The sequence below is a fragment of the Gavialis gangeticus genome, unplaced genomic scaffold (assembly GCF_001723915.1).
Source record: "Gavialis gangeticus isolate Ggan-Ray unplaced genomic scaffold, GavGan_comp1, whole genome shotgun sequence".
Taxonomy (NCBI): domain Eukaryota; kingdom Metazoa; phylum Chordata; order Crocodylia; family Gavialidae; genus Gavialis; species Gavialis gangeticus.
In genome coordinates this window covers 44,078,373-44,094,354 of record NW_017728995.1, presented here as the reverse complement: position 1 = coordinate 44,094,354, position 15,982 = coordinate 44,078,373, and the positions used below count along the sequence as shown (strand labels likewise).

Sequence of the window (15,982 nt, the reverse complement as noted above, 5' to 3'; positions counted from 1 at the left end):
AGGGCCCTGCTGGACTCCAGATCTCGCTGACCCTTGCCCCCCCCAATCTCTCCTTTATACAATCCTAGATCCATCCCAGCAAAACGCCAATTTAATAACTAGCTGCACAGCACCTAATGCAAATGTTGCTTTATTAATTAGAGGTCCAAGGTGCTACTATAGCAGATATTTGTGTCATATACAGCAGAGTACATTGGCCCTCAAGGAGCAATGCAGCCTAACATTCCTTTTATGGCATCTCAGCCTATTTAAAAGTAGAAATTCTGGGACTCAGTTTGCAAGGACTCACAAAAGGTCAAAATTAAAGACCTGCATGTTATAAAAACCAAGCCACTGGAGATGTGGGAGAGAAACCTTGAGGACAGGACAGAGTACATTTGCTAGCAGACCCAAGGGAGAATATCTATGGCTGTTTTGGCCCATTCTGAAAGCCTCTGGTAAGAGAGGCCTGGGTAGAGCTATGTAAGCTAATAACAGATGTCTGCAGACAAGAACAGTTTAAGAATTATTTACAGATGCTACTGAGAAATCAGTAAAGAATCTGGGGGGTGGAAGTGAACCCTTGATTTAAAGGGAGACTAAAGTAAAGAAACTATAAATGCCAAAAAGGACAGAGAATATACTGGATGTACTGGACTATAAAAAACCAAAGCCCAAAGGAGAGATTTTGCTCTGGAGTAGCATATACTTTTTAGTGTTTGGGACTAAAGAAGAGCCATACCACTGAAAGAGGGAGGCAGGCATCCCCTACCCCAAGTTATTATAACAGTTGTGCTCAGTTACCAGTGTGTATCCAGCACATGCCAGGAAAAGCAAAAATTCTGCATATCTAAATCATACATTTATGTGGAATAAGAATTAGGATATGCTGATGCAGGTATATATTTTTTTCATAACATGGCTACCCCTCAATGCAGAATTAGGATGCGTCCAGACAAGTGTGAATATTTGTTTCCCCAGGGACAAGCAGCAGCAGCATACCCTGTGCTGCTACTACTTGTCCCTGGGGAACGCCCATGAAAATCTGCACTCCAGCATGGTGGGGTAGGGGAAGCTGGGGTCAGCAACTGTGCTGGACCCAGAAGCCTTACTTGGCGTCTTGGAGGCCTTGGGGAGCTGCAGCCATGGCAGGAACCCTGGCCAGCAGCAGGAGTGTGGCTCTAGCCGGCCAGACTCCAGTTTTGGGTGGCACACACTGCCACCATGTGCATCACCCCACTTTTTTTTTTAAATGGGTTTTTTACTCCAGAATCTCCAAGGGTCCCCCAACTCTGCAAGGTAGCAGTGTAGGGAATGCCTGCATGTACAGTGTGTGGAGCCACAAACGGGTCTGCGGCGCCACATGCCGCACATCTACACGCATCTGGGTATAGCCTTAGAGACAAAAAGAAACATGTCAGTCTTTAAAAACATCCCCTTCAGGTAATACAGGGGAAAGGAATAGTAAAGTAGTATTATTCACATACAAATACAGTATAGTTGAGCCTTACCAAAGCTGGTACAACACTCTTGACAGGAAATCCTCCTAAAGTTTCTTCATTCCCCATAACCAACAACTGGCACATCTCAATTACTGCTTGTAACTGCTGGCTTTCATCAGTGGCCTGGAGACCCTGTAGAAGCTGCTGGGCTTTAGAACCTAAGGGGAAAAAAATCCATTAGAACCTGTATATTTTTTAGTGTAGACTACTCTGATCAAATGTTTATATTTTTCTGGAGAGACCAGAGATAGTTTGCTTTGTGTGTGCATAGAATGGTCTCATTTTTGTGGGTAATCACTATTCAGTATTTAGCTGAATCCAGCAGAGAGAGAGTTGTGTACAGTTAGAGCTTTCCTTGTTGCATACAGTAGAAGGCTATGGGATAAAATGAAGTGATGTGTACTGCATACTACATTGTCTTTAGAAAGCAAACAGCATGTCCCCCAGGTCCAGTGAATGCTGTATACCCAAAGTAAGAATTAGCTGATAAATTTAATCCTGTTGAATGTGATGTCCTGACAGATATAACTGAATGTCCTCCTTGTTCTTTTGACTACCCACCCAACTTCACAACAGAAATGATAGGGGAGAGGTGGAAAATAAAGACTTCATTTTTAGCCTCTGATGAAACTGCTGCACTTGAAAGAGGTGTCCCTTTGAACCCATATAACCAAATGGGGCTTAAAGATACTGTATCCAACCAACTTTAGATCTAATTTTCAGTATGGCTTTTTAAGAGCCAGGAAAACATACTGAGCGGACAAAATAAGACAGTGTTTTAAAACCTGAAGCAAGTTCTTCTAGTACTCCGTCACTAAGAGGGGAGGAAGGGACGTAATGGTTTTTATATGTTGGATTTCCACGTCATTTAAAAGTTACTCACAATATTATATTTTGCAGTTAGCTATAATTAAAATATTTACACAGGTATTACATTTACCACTGGCTAAGTTTAGCCGTTCTGTAAACTACAGAAAGAATTAAGTCAAATTATATGAAATTTGCTTACTAGCTCCACTTCCAATTGTCCTGTGAAAGAGCTGCGACATCCGAGGACCAAGAGGGCCAAAAAGGTGAGGGGGAAGACCTCTAGCCTCTAACAGAGCTAAAAGTAAACACAGGTTTTTGAACAGTCACTGTCAAAGCTCCTATGCAACAAATTTATGAACTCTAAAATTTGAGGCAACAGAATTTGAATACCTTATAAAAGAAAAAGGCAAGGCACAAACTGAAAAGAAAAGACATGCATTTGTTCTCCAAAGCTCATTCTTTACTTAAGTGCAATTTAAAGCAAATATGAATCTGGTCAAGACGGCTATTAAAAAAGGGGAAAAATCATTAGAAAGCCATCAACTAGAATTTGGGGGTTTGCTGGTTCCTTTTTGAAATGCTACATGATTAAACTGTGCCTAAATTTTCTTTGATGCAGAAATCGGAGCCTGTCTCTAATGAGGCTATTTCTAATCAGGAAACTGTTGTAAAAAAATTAATGCACAAATACAAAAACAGCAGGTTTCTTATTTCTAACAGATAAGAAACCTGTGTGAATGGACAAAAATAAATCTAGAGGAGGGGAAAACTGAATATATTATTACTGATTGGAAAAGGATGGGTGGCAAATGAAATTGTGAAGCGTTTTGGCAAAAAACATCTGAAAGGCATGAAGAAAATCCAAGTATTTTAATATAAAAGCAGTCTAGCTCATTCTATTTTCTTGTCTTCAAATGAGTGGTCCTGATTTCAAATTACAGAACTGATCAGAAACATTCAGATTGGGGGCAGGGAGGTGAGGGGGATCCTTGGAGAATGGATGCAGAGCACACTGAACAGCAAGGGAAAGAAAAAAAAAGTGGCAGGCCTAAAGAGTCTTGTTTTACAAACAAAGACTATTCATGGCAATGAGCTTTCCTCCTTGCAAAATACAGGCTTGCATATTAAGTGGAGCTTCATCTCAAAAGCTTTTAATCATGTGAGTTTTCTGAAGAGTACATAAATAGGAAAAGTTAGTTAAAGTGTGTCACGTTCAATGAGTTAAGAATAAGTTCAGGTTTCTCTTGTACTGCCAAATTCTTTACCATCTTTAGCAAACTCAAAAAACCCACTGGCTTGTGTGTACTGGGAGAATTTTTAATTAATATAGAATAGGCAGTAAGAACATATGAAAATATGGAACACCATATACATTTAGGAGGTACTAAAACAGCTTTTTACCTTGCAGCCTTCCCATCTCAGAATCATCCGATTCACTTTCTCCAGAGGTTGTCATGCCTACAGCTCCAGCAACTGAACTAGAAGCTGGTAAAAGTTAAAAAGCTGGTATGGGTCAACAAGATTTTGTACTTAAAAAAAAAAAAAAGCACTGTGGAAACATTTAGGCCCCAATTCTACACCTAAAAGTCATTACTTAAATTGCCATAGACTTCAGCAGCACAGGACTGGCTTCACAAAATATCCTACAATGCTGATCCGTTTAGGTGATATTTATGCAACAAAAAGAGAGTGAGTGCCCATCTTAGGCTGTAGATTCTTTTCTCACTGTCTTTTCTAAGTTTCACCAAGACACAAAATGAGGTCACAGAGTGCATAATTGCAACCAACAAAGATTTGCTTTAGCTTTCAGACCATACAAAGATGTACAATCAGAATTTAAATAACCAAGTGTGTAACGCCGCATTTTTGTTGAATTTTGAAAGTTGAGACTGAAGCAAGTCTGTTGTATTTTTAGATGAAATATTTTTAAATTATTTTTTCTAAAAGCCAACATAATTATTGGAAAATTTAAATAAATGTGCTCTGAACCAACCCAGATTGGGATGCCCCTGCTCCCACTGCACTACATTTTACCCTATAAAAAATTTCAGTAAGACCAGAAGTAGTAAGGTGCTCTTCAATACAAGAAAGGGTATCAGTCTAAATAATCAGTTTTTCTACTTCACCAAAACCAAGTTAAAAAGGCACTTATTTTTTCCTCATTTAGCATTAGGAAAAATGAAACCAAAGAGGTTAGCATCACGGAATGCTAGAAAATAGTTGTCAAGTTTGCATTCTTACTTACCTGCAGCTCCTTGTGGAGCTTCATCTGTCCGTGCAGCTGAAGAATTAACTCCATCCTGGTTGTTATCAGGATCAGCCATTTTCTCCTGTCGGCGAGCTTCAGCTGCTCCTCTTTTGCCCAGGCCAGAGCCTCGCCGACTAGGAATGCACAAAATCAAAACAGCATTTGTCCACATAATACTTCACAAAAGTAGAGCCCATATAAAGGATACCAGCATCTGGTACTCCCAAGCAATTTTTTCCTCCCTACCTACCCCACAGCATTTTAAGCCATTTTATTTTCATGATATCCCTATTTATATGTATAGACAATGTATTACAATGATGGGTGCTAAAGACAGCTCATCACAATCTGAATCTTTATTTTGACTCTCATGCAGCATAACTGACTACCACAAAATATACATTCAGAAGACCAATCTAAATGCAAATTCATTAGAATAGCCCACCCATTTACATTTTCAATTGTTTGCATGAAAAAGAAAATCAGTTGACTCCACTGACTGTTTTAATCAGTGATTAAGGCTGAGTCAAAGATTTCATCTTTACTTGCAGGACCCAAGTGAGGGCATCACTAACAGGTGTAAAAAACAGAAACAAATTAATGTCTGCAATTCAGACAATTATGAAGTGACAACGCACATCCATAGCAATCTTTCAAATTAAGACTACACTTTCAGTTTTTCCATGTCATTGAGATGGGAAAAAAGGACCCCAGTGAAGGTTGTCAAATCCAGTTTAGACTGAAGGTAAACAAATTTAGTTAAAATCATTCAAAAATCTACATTACCGTGTATAGGTTACAAAACTGCATTATCACCCAAAATATAAAAAACTTTTGACATTTCCCCCAATTACCTGCTTGAAGGCTTAGGTTCAGAGACTAGAATTTCTCCTGCCTTCATTGACACATCAACTAGTTTTACCAAATGGTATCGCAAACAGGATAAAAGGCAACACAAGATGATTTCAACTAGTGTCAACTCAGCAAATGCTTTTTAGTGTCACAATGCTTCGTGTTTCCTCTTTGATTCAAAGCAATTTTCTGTTTTCGAAAACTTAAAAAAAGCAAACCTCCAAATGCATTCCTTGTAATGCTTTTGTATTTAGAAAATGATGCATTTCTTAGGCAGCCTTTTGGACACCATTTTCTTGAGAATGAAAAAAAATGCAGAGACGTTTCAAGGGAATTTCAATATTGTGATGAGATTCTAGAAAGCCAGACCGCTCAATGAATTAGCATAAACAAAATCTATACAATATTTAAAAAGTAGATGTCAGTAGGAAATGAAGACTAAAGAAAGTTAACAGGAATTTCTGTTCTCTGGCATGCTTAGTCCGACTTGTTTCCTTTGGTAGATCTCAACTATGTGGGTGGTCTTTATTAGTTTCTCTCAAAATGGTCAGTGCCATCACATCCATTAGGAAATTAGTTGGGCAGTATGGCCTGAACTCTAAGAAAAATTGCCAGACCTGTTCAAGAAATTAAAAAGTCCAGGACTCCCTCTGTGCACCATTTGTTGCTTATAAGCACATGTTAGAACATACCTTGAAGATTCATACCTAATGACCACTAACGACGAGAAACTAAGTCAGTCACAAGCTACCAAGACAGCTTGGTTAAGGCAATTAGTGCAAAAAGAAATTTCAGAGACAGACCTTAGGAGAGCTTACCTGCTAAGAGCATGTGCCTACACTGCAGCAGAAATACCCAAGCTAGCTCACTGACTGGGATTGCCCTGCTGAGTATTTACCACAAAAACAGGTTATATTAGACTACACAGGGCTCCATGCTACAACAACTATATTGCTTCTAGCACCACAGGTAGTATTAATAGCTAGACACACCAGAAGAAAAATCCTACCAAGCTTAAGAGGATGTTGCAGAAGAACACAGGTTCTCCCCAATTTGAATTTGGTTAGAGTCCAACACAGGACTTTACAAAGGGAAGAAAGAGTAAAGGGTCCAAACATTCCTGCCATTTGGTACCGTGACACTAGTTTTCTGCTAGCAATAAGGGAGACCAATTGATTTTCCCTTCCTCTTGACCTCCCCACCCCACAACTTTTCTTGACGGCATCATGGGATAACGATTGTTTTATTGGCAAAAATACTGCAAACACTGAAAGAAGGGCTGAAAGTTTTATAAAATACATCATTTGCTAAAAATCTGGTGATGCTTTTAAGGTAACTTTAGAGGACATATGGAGCACTTTGTCCTTTATATCTTGATAAAGTAGTCCAAGAAATGGATAATTAGTTTAATGTCACAAATGGGCCAATGGGCAGAATCAAAGTATTGATAGCCAGTAAATATTTGTGAAGGTACTAGAACTAATTTGCCATTCATACATAAAAATCTCAGCTACACTGGTCTATTTTATTTTCAGCTTTCCCTGTGGAGACCCAGAAATGTCTATTACTTTAAATTTCCCATTCTCAAGGTTAAGTTTTTAAAAATGTTGACCAGGATTGTCTTAGTTCTATAAGTTTCAGCTTAGCACTTCTTATTTGAGGCTGTGTTAAGCCAAAACAGACTCAGTAACTATGAAGTTATGAGCTGCAATGTCTGCTCTTGACAAATACCTAAAGTGACGGCCTTCAAAATAGCTAACTAGCTTCAAAAGGTGTCACTAAGAGCTTTAAGTGGCCATCATCCTTAGTGCCTTAAGTCTGAGTTTATCTTAAAAACACTCAGACCTCAAAACCGTGGGGGTCAGCCTTTTAGGCAAGAGCACCACTAAGTTAGCCCTGCACACTTCTTGAGGGCCACTCTGATACTTTTCCCCGATTAATCTGCTGTTCTGCTTTTGATTCCCTTCCCTGTGCTCCATGCCTGATATGCTGCTCTATCTGCCACTGTGCTACCTAAACCCTCTCCAACCTGCCATGTGCCACATACAGGCTATCCCTGCCATAAGTGCCACAGGCTGGCCACCCAACCTTCCAACACTGATACCTAAAATGGGATAATCCAAGATCCAAAATAGTAAACTAAGGGTGCAGTTACACACTACTAAGTATTTTCCCTAAACTTCATCCACACATTTCCTTGCTGCACTCCCTAACTTCAGAGAACCAATTTTGATTTGACCTCTTCTACCCCAGCACCCTACGTTATCAACCTACTGTTCCAGGCTGTAAATCATATCTGGTTTCATCCTGTACAAATCTGATGTTCACCAATTTTGTCTTAGCTGCAGGTCAGTCAGTGATCCATCACCCAATGCTTTCTGTATACACTTAAGCCTTTTCAAGGAAAATAGAGGCGAGTATATTTTGTGGATGTTAGTAATTGGTTCCAAGATTCAGGCCTTCTTATTTTGAAGTCTATGCTGTAACCATACTTTGAAATTTGCAATACTGAACTAATATTCAGGGACTACAGAAACTTTAACATAAACTACAAGAATTGTTGCTAAGTAAACTGCTAACAAAAGCTTCTTAAGAAAAAAGGTAAGAGGGCCTCCTTTCCTCCTAGAAGTTATAATCATCTGAATATTCTTAAAAAATAATCATCATCAAGTGGTAATTAGCTACTATAAGGCCCAAACAGCTATTTCTAGCACACAAGCTCTTCCCTCCTTCCAAGCAAGCTAACTTGCAGCAGCAGCTGCACACCAGTAGTTTCCAAGCACAGGGAGACTGAAGCATGGCCCAACTGAAAAAAAAAATATCCTACATTAAACATCCCCTGGATCAGAGACCAGAAAATATTAACTTGCTTATTATTTGGTGGTACTTCCCCATCTGGTAGTTGGTGATATACAGCATCTTTGGATAAAGCTAAATTCCCCATGTTCCCACTATCCCAGTATTTATCATCATGACTTCATGGGCCTTTGAATCTCAGTCCTTTTTTGCACAAGAGCTTTCTATCAGCTAAGGGGAACAAACTTTCTGATCAGTTGCAGTAACAGTATATTCACAAATCATGATCTTGAACGCAAAGTTTTACCTGGTGCTAGCACAGGAGCCCGTGGTCTTTTGCCGTGTGCTCCGCCGCAAACTGGGGAGCTCAGCAGGTGGTGACTCACTGCGCTTCTTTGTAGATTTTCTTAAACCTACATATATAATGCACAACATTAGGGTAAAGATCTTTCACCTTTTAGTACACAGACAGGTACTTCAATAGGGAAGTACTCCAGAGAAAGGACACCAGAAGTGCTCTTAATTCAACTTGTGCACTCAAAGTGCTGTAGCAAGACTGGTGTTTAATAAGGTAAAGCTTCAATGGTTTACAGCAGCACATAAGCAGTGTGGTAAAATAAAAGTCCTGAAAGACCCATTAGTTAGGCACCTGGCCCAAGTTACTAGGTAGCATTCTATATAAAACACAGTGATGAACTGCTGGTATGCCTTTCCTACACCAGTTGATCTTGTGTTATTGGGCTTTGTAGCATGTCCTATATATACACACGCTCCGACTCCTGAGCCAAGCACAGCCCCTTGCCTTCTCCATGCTCTCAACCCCACCTTTCCCCTTCACCCTCACCTGTTGCTCAGCTCAGAGGTGAGGACAGCAACCAAGCAGCCAGCTCAAACCTGGCTGTCAGCTCTCAGCCATGCTGGCTTCTGTTCAACTCCTCAACTGCTCAGCTGAGCAATGGAGGTGACAATTTAAAAGCGGGAGGGCCCGGTAATCTGGTTTGAGGAAAGCCTATACAGGCCACATTCCCGCTTGTGCTAGCTTTGCAAATCGCCACCCTTACCATTTTACTCGGCCGAGTCAGCTGAGTAGGGCAGACTGTTGTGCTGCTACAGCATGGTTTGGGAGCAAAATGCCCCGTATCACCCCGCACTGCTCTGGGTGAGCTCAGCATCACAAGGCGAGGCAGGTTGCCATGACTCTGCAGCAAGGCTCCTGGAGTCTTGCCATGGGGGCTTAGTGCCTCCCCACCCCCGTCAGCTCAGGAATGCAAGGAGCAGGGCTATTCTCCTGCGCAGGAAACTGAAAAGATCCCTATCACCTGAGAATGGCACCCCTCCTACCAAATCAGCTGACTGGCAGGGATGTGCATGTGGGAGCGCACGTGTGTACAGAGGGGAAGACAGATGATCTCCCACAATGCTCCCCAGCAGTCTGTAACAGTTGCTGCTTTTCTGAAGTTTTCACCTGCCACCTGACAGCCTCCCCACTTCCCAGGCAGGCAAGGCTGTCAATAGACTCCCCTTAAGGGCAAGGGTGGGGGAGGGCCCAAGAAGCAGGCCCCTAGTGCAGAGACCCATGGGTCTCTCAACCGATGGGATGCATCCCAAAAGTGAGTCTCAAGAACGTATGAGGGTCACGGACAATCATGCAAAAACATCTTTAAAAAAATTCACGGATTTTCTTCTTTAAAGGAAGAAATAGTACAAAACCATCGGTTTCCCCTTGTAGGCTGCCAGAGCTCAAACCTGCAAGGGGCTGCTTTCGGCCGGGGGGTTGGAGGGAGAAGGGCAATCAGGAAGAGGACTCCGCATGCACAAATGCATGCGGCAGCCAGGCAGCATGGAGAGCAGCTCCCCACAGATAAGTGTATGGGGCAGGAGAGGGGCACAGACAACATCAGAGGGGCAAGGGGGCACAGGCAACACAGAGGCACATATGCCCCACTCCCCATTTTCATGTGCCCACAGCAGGCATGGGGCTGCAGCCTGGCAGGACTGGCACAGGTAGGAGTTGCTTCTGTAGTCCAGTGGGCAGGACACCTGGTGAGACTTGCTGGTGCCGCCAGGCCCCCAGCAGCACAAGACTAATGGAAACAGTGAGGGGGCTGCACTGCCCCCATCTTCCACCACCAGCTACTCCTCAGGCTGCCCCTCTACCCTGCTGTCATGGCTTGGCTGCCATTGCCAACACTCCCCTTAGGCTGTGACTTAACCCTGGAGGGGGCAGTGTGGGCAGCCTGAGGGGGAGCAGCCATGGTGACAGGATAGAGCCACTGCCTGGTGCATGAGTGGCTGGCAGCGGAGGAGGTGAAGGTGGTGTGGCTCCCCCATCTGCTACTCCTTGTGCTGCTGATGGTGCAGGGGTCCCATTGAAGGTGGCTGCAACAAGTCTCAACACCCTGCTCCAGGTCCTACCTGCTGGGCACATGGAAGCAGCTCCTGTCCATGGTAGTCTGGTTAGGCTGCAGCCCTGTGCCCACTGTGGGCACACAGACTCCCCCCCTCTCCCCCCCCCACACACACTGTGGGGCTAGGGCTGAGAGGCACTGGCAGGGCCAGGGGGCTACAAGTTGGGAGTGAGTGGCACCAGCAAACTGCACCATGCAACTTCCATAATAAATGTCACTTGGGAATAATGGAGGGCCACATGTTTATATTGCCATCAACCGTCTATAAAAAAAAAAAACTTACCGGGGGGGGGGGACCAGCGGAGAATGGGAGACCTTGTTCCCCTGAGCACCTCCCAGAGTAACAAGGAATAACAGCCATAAGTTGTTTGAGAGCGGGTTCAGGCTGGACATTAGAAGGCACTACTTCACAGCCAGGGCGGCTAGGAGCCGGAACCAACTTCCAAGGGAAGTGGTGCTCACTCCTACCCTGGACGTCTTTAAGAGAAGGCTTGATGCCTACCTACCTGGGGTCATTTGAGCCCAGTTCTCTCTCCTGCCCAGGGCAGGGTCCCAGACTAGAAGATCTGCAAGGTCCCTTCTGACCCTACATCTAGGAATCTGTCTTCCTTTTGATGTGGGTGCTCTTTAAAATGAAGACTGTTGAACTGCTTTAAGTTGTAGTGTGGATTAAGTATTTTGGAGCCAAAGTACTTGTGTGTTTTCTACTTAAACTATTTATTGGGTTGAGACTGGCCATCGATGGTTACAAATGGGTCCTGGTACAAAAAAGGTTGAAAAATACTGCCCTATTGCCTCCTGACAGAAGAAACTGCCTGTGAAGCTCTCCAAACATGGAGCTGAAGAAACATTTGTACAGGCCAGCTCCAAGGCTATACTTCTACCAGAAAATATTTCTTCTGATAGAAAGAGACAGCTGTATGCAGCCTTAAATGTTATTAATCTGTAGAAGAATGACTCTTAGAACAAAAGTTCTATTTCCAAAATGATCTCTTCAGTAAAGCATGAAGCAGTCTAATTTTACTTATATAACATATAAGAGCAAAAAAGTGAAGCATAACTCAGAACACAATTGTTTACAGTAAGTTTTGTTTTGTTTTTTTTTTTAAAGTGGGGAGAAGTGCATCCAAGTGCTTTAATTTTTTTTCCATTTGGTTTCTTAAATGGACTTTGCAATGCAGTTTGATTTTTTTTTTCTTTTTTTTTTTTTAGTTATATGTGCATATGCATCACAATTATTGACAGCTATAGAAGAGTTTGATCATTGCTCCCTCTGGCCGTGAAAAAATAGACAAAAACTTTAAATTTACAAGGGAAATGCTTTCATATGTAGTTTCACATAAAGAAACCATCAGACTGTACCAATTTTAACAGGAATAGGGGATTGTCAAAACAAACGACAAGAAAATAAAAATTGGCTGATCAAGGATACTTTTTTGATGCATTTTTTTTTTTTTTTTTAAATATACTCTTATGCCAGTACACAAGAACAGCAAGTTTCAGATTCAGGGCACCAGGTAAAAAGAAAACCCACAAAAAAGTTCAAACAACTGAAAAGCTGGATTAAGTCAAAAAATCAGAGAGCTGTATTTGATCCCATAACATATTACAGATCAGCATTTTGACTCAACCACACTGCTTTCCTTAATGCATACAGAAATATGAAGTCATTTTAATGCAAAGTTTAACATTAAAAAAAATTTACAGAAGGCAAAGCTCCAGTCATTGTTTTATAAAAACTGTCAGGGAGAAAACAGTTGTTAGCTACATATATAGTTAGTTAAATACATTTCAGTCTGGCTCTACAGCTACTGAACACTTTTCCCAGTGCTATTCTAATATCAGCGACACTATGTGAAAGATTTTTGGCATGATATTACCTTAGTGAGACCTGCTAAAACAACAACTGACAAATTAACTCTATTCAAAACAGGAAACTGCTTGCCCAGTGGAAAAAGACAAAATTAGTATAATATGAGCCTTTCACAAGTAAAAAGTTTATTTTTAAAAGTAGCTACAGCAAGATCAGGTTCCTCACTGTGGTTATTAAACATTACACACACACACTTTTTGCATACACCAAAAAACCCATGAAACACTTTCCCCTATAATAGTCATACCTTAACAATAAACCTCACTGTTAGTATAATTTCCTGAAACCCTATTTAAGCTTTTTGTCCCAGATCTACATAAGCCACTTAGCTGCACCAAGGTACACATCTTTACATGTGGCCTGTCTCCATACTAGATGTGTGTACAACTTTAGATACGGTTTCTGGATTAATTGTCCAAGTCATTCTAAAATTCCTTAAAACTGCCTTAGTTACTTTTTGGATAATAAAATGTATTCATTTTTGCATTATCCAATACAGTATACTGACTATATTGCTGCAAAGAATATAGTGCTATCTTTCTTTAGCATTTAGGTCACTTTATACCTTCACGTACTAGTTGTCATTTCAAAACTAAAGATTTTCTTTATAAAATGAGAGAGAGAGAAAATAAGCAAGCTATAAAATGGCGCAGGCCACAGACAAATTCTATTTGGTAGGCCTACGTTCTAGCTCTTATGAATTGCAGAACCAGAAATTTAAATAGGGATTGACTTGATTTAGGTGAGCTAGGATTGCTTAGTTTCATTTACCCACTTCAGAACTCTCTAGGTAATACCAATAATTTTTACTTTTAAGATGGAGTTAGGTAAAGGAAGTCAAGAAAAGCACATTAAGTGACCATGCTACTTTGGTTCCTGGAAAGGGGAAGATGCTAGGGACTTTTCTTGTAGTCTCTCCAATTTTTTTTTCTTTTTGAATACATGCCTTTGGCTGGAAAATGTATTCCATCTAGTCTATATTAATTTGTATACATGCATACATAAGAGTCACTTAAATCATGCCTATATAGATACACACACAATACATACTCTTTAAAAAAACAAAACAAAACAGGTCACTTAATCATATCTTCATCCTGTATTCGGATAAATTTCAATGATTTCAAATGCATGATGACCTTCCAATATTTAAATTGTGTACATGGAAAATTTTATATCATTTAAACCTAATTCTATATTATTAGCTTTTATATATAGAATCCAATTATTGGAAGTTAGTCTTAAACTCATCCCCCATGCCAACAGCCTCTTGCCTGCCCTCTCGCCACTCCCCCCCATGCTCTCACCTTTTTACCCCCATGCCTGTCCCCCTGCTGCCTCCCCCACCCCTCCATTTAACTTTGGGGTACCTCTGGCTCCAGCACTAGAGGAGACAGCAGTGGCAGTCCTGGTCAGGCAAAAACAGCAGGCATGGACCCAGGCCAGGCCCAGGACATGAGCCAAAAGGGCGGGGAGGGGAGGAGGGGGCAACAGGCTGCTGGGTCTCCCCCATGCTCTGCCCACCATCTTCATGGGGGTCCCTCATGAGGCCCCCACCCCACATGGTCTCCCCTTCCCTCTCCCTACCACAAGCCCTTTCCCCCACTATACAAGCCATCCCAGCCAGGGTCAGCCGGAGCTGAACCACTGCCTGCCCCAGGCCAGTACTCTGAAGACGAGGCTCTTCCCCACTCCTCTCCCCTCCACAAAGTTATCTGACAAGGAAAACATCTTCTTGGATTCAAGTAAATATGGTAGCTTGATGCAATTTTCTTTATATTACATTAAAATTGTTTCATGATGCTTCACACAAATTAAACATCGTGTCATACATTTTGAATGATGTACAATCTATCCTGCCATACCCTATTACAGCTCCACCACAGACTAATATTTTTCATGTCAACAATCTATAACCTGGAAATTTAACTATACTGCTCTATTCTTTCCCAGATACGCACTTTGGAATCACTATATCTGTATTAAACAAGGTTTTGTTCCACAACCTTGAATAACCTGTTCCCTTCTACTCTTTATTCTTTTAAAAACTTAAAGATGTAAACTGACTTTTCACAAGGCCACATAAGATATTAAAGGATACTGTCAAACCCACAATAAGTCCAACTGAATCAAGGTGAAAAAACAGTCAACTCATGCTAAACATCTTGATACAACAGAAAAGAAACCGTGGAGTCATTATAGATAGTTCTCTAAAAGCATCAACTCAGTGTGCAACAGCAAGCAAAAAATCCAAATCAAAAGGTGGGCATTATTCAGAATGGAATGACATAGAAATCATCATAATGCTATTACATACACTTATGGTGCACCCACATCTTGAATACTGCATGCAGTTCTGGATCTCAAAAAGGAGGTAGAAGAATTAAAAAAGGTAAAGAGAAGGGCAACCAAGGTGATCAGGGTTATGGAGTAGCTGCTGTACCAGGACAGAAGCAAAGACCTAGCACTCCTCAGTTTGGAAAGAAGGGGAGGAAGCAGAGTATGGAAGCGGGGGTGGCAGCAGAACATGGCTGGTCTATGAAATCATGAAGGGTCTAGACAAAGTAAATAGAAAACTGGTATTCACCAAAGTCCCAGAATATAACTAGAGGGTAGGATTGGGTATGTAACTAGTCAAAAACTTGTCCAGCCAAATACCATCAAATAATGGTTAAATATTTTAAATATTCATTTATTAGAACAGTGAAGAGAACAATTAAATCTTCAGTAGGTTAGATACTTATCCTACTTACACACACACACACACACACACACGAAAAAACCAAGATAGTTAACTATTATTGTAGAACAATGACACCAAATTCTAAAAAAAGTGTAATGAATGTTTGTAACTATCAAAGTAAGTTAATGAAGTATTAATGTGAATGACACGCAAGACTGAACAGTTTTTTTCCCTGCTTTTATCCTGACCCTGGGGGTCAGGCCAAACAGTTACAGAAAAAAAATTAAAACAGAAATAAAATGCAGTTAGGTTGAATTAAACTGGCCTACTGCCTACACTTCAAGCATCTTGCTGTTTGCATTTGGAGATGTCTGCAATCACAACAGATCGCTAGTAGGATAAACTTTTCTATATTGCTGATTTTGGTTCTTCCTTCAACACAGCAGCTCCACACAGCTTAAGGGAAGCAGACAGAGGGGTGGGGGGAAGGGGAAGGCAAAATGAGGTCAGAAAAACTTGAGAGCAGCAGGGGAAGGTCCTAAAGAATTAGAGAGCCCTTAAACTCCTACCCCTGCTAAACATGTATAACACCATTACGCAATTTAAAAAAAAAAAAAAGTGGGGATGCAGACCACTACTTATACAAAAGCATTTCTTCACTTGATGGACTATTTGACTGAGGTCAAATAATAACTAGCCAATTTTCATTATTTGACTGGGCAATTTACCAGCTTGCCAACCCTAGGGGGCGCCCACTGAAATTAACAGGAGATGGGTTTAAAAACCAAACAATAGGAAGTACTTTAAAAAAAAAAAAAAAAAAAAAAAAAA

At 41.1% G+C, this 15,982-nt stretch overlaps 1 protein-coding gene across 4 annotated transcripts in view; it reads right to left on the bottom strand.

Moving 5' to 3' along the window:
• TRIP12 (thyroid hormone receptor interactor 12) overlaps nucleotides 1–15,982 on the bottom strand; it is a 182,373-nt gene that overhangs the window by 47,748 nt on the left and 118,643 nt on the right. For all 4 annotated transcript variants that reach the window (XM_019503595.1, XM_019503597.1, XM_019503596.1 and 1 more), the window contains 5 exons: nucleotides 8,495–8,600; nucleotides 4,537–4,673; nucleotides 3,693–3,776; nucleotides 2,491–2,586; nucleotides 1,491–1,639 (listed from right to left, as the gene is read on the bottom strand). In XM_019503595.1, the coding sequence (XP_019359140.1) occupies nucleotides 1,491–1,639; nucleotides 2,491–2,586; nucleotides 3,693–3,776; nucleotides 4,537–4,673; nucleotides 8,495–8,600 (572 nt within the window). The remainder of the gene's footprint in view (nucleotides 1–1,490; nucleotides 1,640–2,490; nucleotides 2,587–3,692; nucleotides 3,777–4,536; nucleotides 4,674–8,494; nucleotides 8,601–15,982) is intronic.